The sequence below is a fragment of the Parasteatoda tepidariorum genome, chromosome 10 (genome assembly GCF_043381705.1).
Source record: "Parasteatoda tepidariorum isolate YZ-2023 chromosome 10, CAS_Ptep_4.0, whole genome shotgun sequence".
NCBI classification, from domain to species: Eukaryota; Metazoa; Arthropoda; class Arachnida; order Araneae; family Theridiidae; genus Parasteatoda; species Parasteatoda tepidariorum.
In genome coordinates this window covers 41,294,833-41,302,173 of record NC_092213.1, presented here as the reverse complement: position 1 = coordinate 41,302,173, position 7,341 = coordinate 41,294,833, and the positions used below count along the sequence as shown (strand labels likewise).

Genomic DNA, 7,341 nt, shown 5'->3' with positions numbered 1-7,341 from the left:
CAGATTATCGTTTTTGAAGTTACAATAAAAGTTTTGTTAAGCACAATAAATACTATAAATAAATGTATGCAAGATATTAAATACAGAAAAATAAAAAAATCAAATTAAATTATAAAAATTTAAATTCGTAGAGGGTTTTTAAAATGAATATTCTACTAATTATATTATGAATATTCTTAAATTATATTGAATCTTCTATTATTTTTCTCATCAATAACCGTCTGATTACGTTAATTCATCCAGCTAACAAGCTAACCATGAAAAGAGTTCGGGGCTACAAAATCTCAATACGTGTACCATATCAAAATACATGGTCAATGTGGGATTAACATATTTGCCATACCTGGGATTCAAATTTCGAGTAACTGAAATTACAATTGCTTGAAGAAATAAAAATTCAGAAATATAAGTTAATAAATATGAGTTTTTTTTCCTTCATTTATTGTAGATCGCAAATTTAGTTGTTGGTTGATTAGTATAGGTTGCATGTTGCATATTTAGTTGTTAGTTGCATATTTAATTGTAGGTTGCATGTTAAGAAAACTTAGTATAGGTTGCATTAAACTAGATATGTCTATGTTTTAGAGAGGAAATAAAAACGTTTATGTAACATTTGCTATCACTCCAAATACTTGCACACCACGAGTTTTACTCGAAGAGTTTGAAATCTTCTAATAACTTCTTTTTTTCTTCACATAATCGAGGCATGTGGAAGTTCTTTGCGGATATTAAGAAATATCAGGTGGTAATGATTGTTTTCTTTTTGCTAGACGGGGAAGAAGATAAGATATAAGTCCACAAAGAAGAGATGCTGCACTTAGAATATAGAATACATTATCGTATGAGCCATAACCACCTCTAAAATAACCTAGAATAAAGAGAAGCAAAGTATTAAATATTTTAAATAAAAATATATTCATGAATCTAATGAATATCAAAAAAGAAATAACGAAATTTGTTCGTTGTAGAAAAAGTTTAAAGTAACTTTATCACTCGTAAATCTATAAACACTTAATAACTTACCTATCATGGATGATATTGTAAAACTAATAAGGCATTAATTTACAATTCATAGCAAATTTTCTAGCAATCACTTTAAAGTAACTTAGTAAATCGTCAATCTATAAATACCTAATAACTTACTTATCATAGGTGATATTGTAAAGCTAAGAGGGCCATAAAGCTTTAATCTACTACTCATAGACATTTTTCTAGAAATCACTTTAAAGTAACCTAGTAAATCGTCAATCTATAAATACCTAATAACTTACTTATCATAAATGATATTGTAAAACTAAAAGGGCTATAAAGCTTTAATCTACTATTCATAGACATTTTTCTAGCGATCACTTTAAAGTAACTTAGTAAATCGTCAATCTATAAATACCTAATAACTTATTTATCATAGATGATATTGTAAAACTAAGAGGGCTACAAAGCTTTAATCTACTACTCATAGACATTTTTCTAGAAATCACTTTAAAGTAACCTAGTAAATCGTCAATCTATAAAGATGGCTGAAGACGTTGAAGTTTCCGTATGCAAACTTTTGATATCCAACGAATTTTCCTTTTAAGTTGATGAATCAACCTTGCCAGGTAATGTAGGCTTTACTTTAAGCATAGGTCCGGTTTGTAAAGGTAGGAAAAATTATTCAAGANAGAGGGCCATAAGGCACTAATTTACAACTCATTGCTATTTTTTCTAGAATTCTACAACCCATTATCATTTTTTAAATGCTTGAAATGATCAATGAATATGAGTAAAAGATTCTCATTTCAATGTTTAAAGTAACTTTGTTAATCATAAATCTAAGGATACCTAATAACTTACCTATCATCGGTGATATTGTAAAGCTGAGAGGGCCATAAAGTATTAATCTACAACTCATCGCCATTTTTCTAGAATTCTGTTCTACAAATTCATGTGTCAACGCTATCTCCAGAAGAACTGTTATTCCAATGCATGTTGCTATAAGTATTTCGCAAACCATAACCAATATATAGTTATTTATATAGACGATAACTACAAGTGTCGCTGCTTCTACAATAAAAGTTATTAAACAAAAATTTGCTAAAGTTAATGTTCTTTTATCTAGAAAATATCCTGAAGCGGCTCGCCCAAAACAGTCAGCTATGGAAAGAATTATTACATAATATATTTCTAAATTCGTTGGAACATCTTTGTCACGAATAAAATCCAAAATTATTGTCCAAATTGCTGTTATTATTACAGTATTTATTCCATTAGTAAAGAGAACAGCTATAAAAGGGGGATCTATAAATATTCGGAAATAACGAAGGGTAAATTTGCTTTTGTTAAAAATAGTTTTATGCCCATTTTCACTTTCTTTTTTTGTAATTGCAAATTCATGTTTCTCATTTTGTAACACAAATCCAGTCTCTTTTACATTTACAAATTGCTCTTTATGCAACCCAAATCCAGTTTCATTTACACTTCCGTTTTCATGTAACACAAATCCAGTCTCTTTTACGTTTTCAAATTGCTCCTCATGCAACCCAGATCCAGTTTCATTTACATTTTCGTTTTTATGTAACACAAATCCAGTCTCTTTTACATTTTCAAATTGCTCCTCATGCAACCCAAATCCAGTTTCATTTACATTTTCGTTTTTTTGTAACACAAATCCAGTCTCTTTTACATTTTCAAATTGCTCCTCATGCAACACAAATCCAGTTTCATTTGCATTTTCGTTTTCATGTACCACCAATCTAGTCTCTTTTACATTTTCAAATTGCTCCTTATGCAACCCAAATCCAGCTTCTTTTACATTTTCGTTTTGCTCCTTATGTAGCACAAATCCAATTTCTTTTACATTTTCATTTCGCTCTTTATGTAGTTTGTTTGAAAAATATGAATCATCAGCAGATGATGCGCTTTCACGATTTATCACGTTTTCTTTACTGTTTTGCAATGAATTGGAAATAAACAAACCTGTAGACGATATATTTTTTACTTGTTTCGGTTGTTTTGTATGTGTACTATTCATACTATAATTATCTGAAAGGTTCGAGATTTCAGGACTGTTTTTATCATTTTTATTCCCAATGATTCCACTCTCATTTTGAATGTTACATAATGGTGTAATTTTTGAGTAGTGTACTAAAAGGCTGGCTGGTATGGTGTGAGCTATAATTGCTGATAAAACAAGGAAAGAACCTGAAGTTCCATAAGACTGTATACAAGCTGATGTCAATGCTGGCAACAAAGCTCCTCCAATGCAACTACCTGATAAAACGAAACCGTTGGCTTTACTTTTTCCATTTTTAAAATGTTGATTTAAAAGTGAGGCTTGCATATTGTGCGCAAATCCATAGCTGAGTCCTAGAAAAGAGACAAGGAAGTTTTAGTTTGTTTTTATTAAAAATGAAATTGATTCTTTCATCTAAAAATCCCAATCGAAACTTTTTTTTTAATAATGAACGGGTTTTGTCTTCATTACTACTCGAATTTAATTCAAATTTTTTGGCCTCTAAAATTAAAAATGGACTGTCATACTATCGTCGAATTAAGTGCAATTTTTTTTTATAATATAACGAAAGGAATTTCATATTTTTTTTATTGGAATATGTTTCGTTTCAGAAAAAATAATGTTTCACTAAAAATAAAAAAATTAGCTATGTTAATTAACATATTTATAGTTTCAGACGATTTTAAAAATACGTTACGAGCTGAATATCGAAATTATATAATTTTCACGATTTACATATATTGAATAGGTTGAAACAGTATGAAAGCCTAAAAAATTAAAAATCAAAATGACAAGAAAAATATTTTTCCACACCTACTAAAGACAACATAAAAGTAGTATTTTAATCAAAAGTTTTGAGACAAAAACAAAGATTTTAACCTCTTTATTAGATTAATTTTTAAAATTAATAATTTTTGTCTAAAAATTAATTTCTCCATTTTAGTATGTTCATAATAAAATATTATATTATTATTATTTTTTTAATTTTATTCTTTTAACCGTTCATACTCATGTTTTTTGTTTTTAAACTAACAAGTTTTTATTTTTATTATATACTTTTATTTACAAAACCTGCCGTTCTATGTTGTTTAAAGAAGAATATTTTTTTTTTAATGGCGGGCACTTGGGTGTTGTCCCATTAGCCATAGGAATGCCAGAACTGCTACTCTCTTCTCGTTACCCAGTGGGCACCTGAGGCGAAGTCACGGCGGTGGAGCAGCGTCGCCCATGTCATACAACCACAAACCCGTTTATAGGGCGGGTCACACTCACACAATCACACACACACAGGAGAAAGGACGTAGAACACAGAGAGAAAGAAACACTCATGCCCTGAGCAGGATTCGAACCCGCCACCAGCGGCTCCGCAGTCAAGCACGCTAACCACTCGGCCACCAGATCGGAAGAAGAAGAATAGATCTCAATACAATACGAAAAACCCAGAAAGTTTTTTCTTTTCCTTTAGTTTAGATTTTATCGTGGATTAATTTTGCGCCTGCCTATCATTGATAACCCTATATTAAACGATATCAAGTATTCGAAAAATGGCCGATGATTTTGAAAATCAAATTTTTAAAAAAACGATCAATAAACGACAAGATAAAGATAGACGGCTTGCAACGTTCTTCTTAGAAAACTAGAAACTTCATTTATAACAAATTTCAAACTAAGTTACAAAGTTCGTCAACAGATGAATGTTAACTCTTAAAAAACCATTAAACATTTTTTTCCCAAGTAACCATCATATACAGCACACACGTGGCCCAGTTTGAGGACAAAATTAACAGATACCGGTGCAAATATCTTAATTGGAATGGTCTGATATGTCGCAAAACGATCTGTTGCAAGCGTTATCTGTTGACAAACTGTGTAATTACCTTTGAAAATTCACTCAAATAAACCTTATGTCCTAAGCAAAAAAAGAAGAAAACATAAATTTTACATTTCTATTTCCTTCCAATTTTCTTTAGTTGAGTTTTCAATTCATCGATCTTTTATTGAACACCCGATAAATGTTGATGCATTAATAGTTTTTTCAATTATCTTACCTAGTACCACTCCCCACAAAAGTGTGATAACCAATATATCTTCAGCAAAGAAACATCCTCCTATGCCTAAAGTGGCCATAATACTTCCAATGGTAATGATCCATTTAGTGCCTAATATTTGCTCAGCATATCCAATCAATGGCCCTATAAAAGATTATCGTCTTCGTGTGTTATAAAATTTCAATTTGAAAACATACTTTTTAACAATTTAAATCAAAATTAAAGATATTAAGTTGGAGTTCGCCTAAGGCACATGCCTCGCGTAATTAGACGTATAAAAACTATAAGACAATAAAATGATAAGTCATATTTTCAAATCATTCTGAAGAAAGCCTGTTTGGTAGAACAAAATACAGCGATTTCAATGTAAGGCAATAAGTTATTTCTGTGAATTATTCTGCCATTCATAGGAAATTCCGAAACTGTATAAAGTGCTATATGGGAACAATACTAAATTAAATAGTGACGAAAAAAACTACCCTTGGAATAAATAAAGCTTGGAATAAATAAATCAGAAATTCATCGAGAAAGATCTTATTTATTCAGAATTAATTCGTTTTAATGTCTGTTTTTTGTAATCTAAATTAGGAAATTCCAAAAATGTATGAAGTGCTATATGGAACAATACTAAAGAAAATTGTGATGAAAAAAACTACCCTTGGAATAAATGAAGCTAAACACTATATTGTTTATAGACCATAACCCCCCTCCGCTAATTTTGTGGATCAAAAACCAAAATTCATCGGGAAAGATCTTATTTATTCAGAATTAATTCGTTCTAATGTCTGTTTTTTGTAATCTAAAATAGGAAATTCCGAAAATGTATAAAGTGCTATATGGGAACAATACTAAAGAAAATTATGATGAAAAAAATTACCCTTGGAGTAAATGAAGCTAAACACTATATTGCTTATAGACCAAAACCCCCCTCCGCTAATTTGTGGATCAAAAATCAAAAATTCATCGGGAAAGATCTTATTTATTCAGAATTAATTCGTTTTAATGTCTGTTTTTTGCAATCTAAAATAGGAAATTCCGAAAATGTATAAAGTGCTATATGGGAACAATACTGAAGAAAATTGTGATCAAAAAGATTACCCTTGGAATAAATAAAGCTAAACACTATATTTGCTTATAGACCATAGCCCCCCCCCCCGCTAATTTTGTGGATCAAAAATCAAAAATTCATCGGTAAAGATCTTATTTATTCAGAATTCGCGATCGCAACGAACTATAGGGGGCGTTGTTGTATGAGACTAATACCTGCGATTTCTATGTGAACAGTCATTCAGTTACTCTGGAGCCGTCTTTAATGTAGCATGTAACATTGTAACGTTCCTTCTTTATTGTGGCTTATTAAATTTAAAAAAGAAAAATGCTTGATATCCTTTCTTATGCAACCGAAAACAAGAGAGTATCTCTTTTTTTTAAAGAAGGAACATCCAAAACACATCTGAAAAATATTAGCAAATAAACAGAAAAAAATATGTGTCTTCTTATTAGAGTTTAACCTAATGCCTGAGAAATAGTTTTATTAAATTTAATGATATAACCTGAAAGACCTATTTGAACTTTACATTCCATAGTTTTAAGAATCACATTGCTTCAAACATTAAGATAAGCAAAAAGTATACATAAGCTTCATAAATTTATATAATTTAATTTTGTAAAGAAAGCTTTTTAACAACAATTTTCATCAAAAAATTTTAAGTTTTAATAAAAATCATTATTTAGAAGCTAAAAACCGTAAAATAAAGAATGCTTACGATACAAAGCAAAAAAGAAAGAACCGATTCTAAAAATTCCTTACATTAAAATAAACAACTTTCATGTTTTTTCTTTTTTGATTCATGCAGAAAACCATTCTATAGAAAACTATCATCAAATGAGAAAAAAATTTATTAAAAGTAAAATTTTTCATTTTATAAAAATTAACACTTACCTGCTTTATAAATCAGAAGAATTCCAAAATGATTTGTTATTCGATTTTTGTTACCATTTTTTAGTGCTACGAAAATGCGTCTTTGGGATTTGCCAAAAATAGAACAAGATGCAATTTTATTTTTTCAGGAGCGAAATATTTTGTCCATTGTCCACCGAAATCCGATAAACTACTTTGATTTTAAACAAAGTGTTTTATTTTATGATTTGTCTCAAAAATTTTGGTGTAGATCGGTGGCACTTAAAAACCGCCAAATCTGTAGTTGCGGTGGCGTTATTACGTAAGTACCGAATTTTTATTCCATACTTTTTTGAATCATATTACTTCAAACATTAGAATATGCAAGAAGTATACATTAG

General features: G+C 29.8%; 1 protein-coding gene across 1 annotated transcript in view; it reads right to left on the bottom strand.

Moving 5' to 3' along the window:
- Window positions 1-420: 420 nt before the first annotated feature.
- The window catches only part of LOC122270068 (uncharacterized), a 17,339-nt gene continuing 10,418 nt past the window's right edge, over window positions 421-7,341 (bottom strand). The window contains exons 4-6 of the mRNA XM_043046038.2: window positions 5,041-5,190; window positions 1,834-3,345; window positions 421-868 (exon numbers count right to left, since the gene is read on the bottom strand). Of these exons, the coding sequence (XP_042901972.2) occupies window positions 729-868; window positions 1,834-3,345; window positions 5,041-5,190 (1,802 nt within the window). The 3' untranslated portion in view covers window positions 421-728. The remainder of the gene's footprint in view (window positions 869-1,833; window positions 3,346-5,040; window positions 5,191-7,341) is intronic.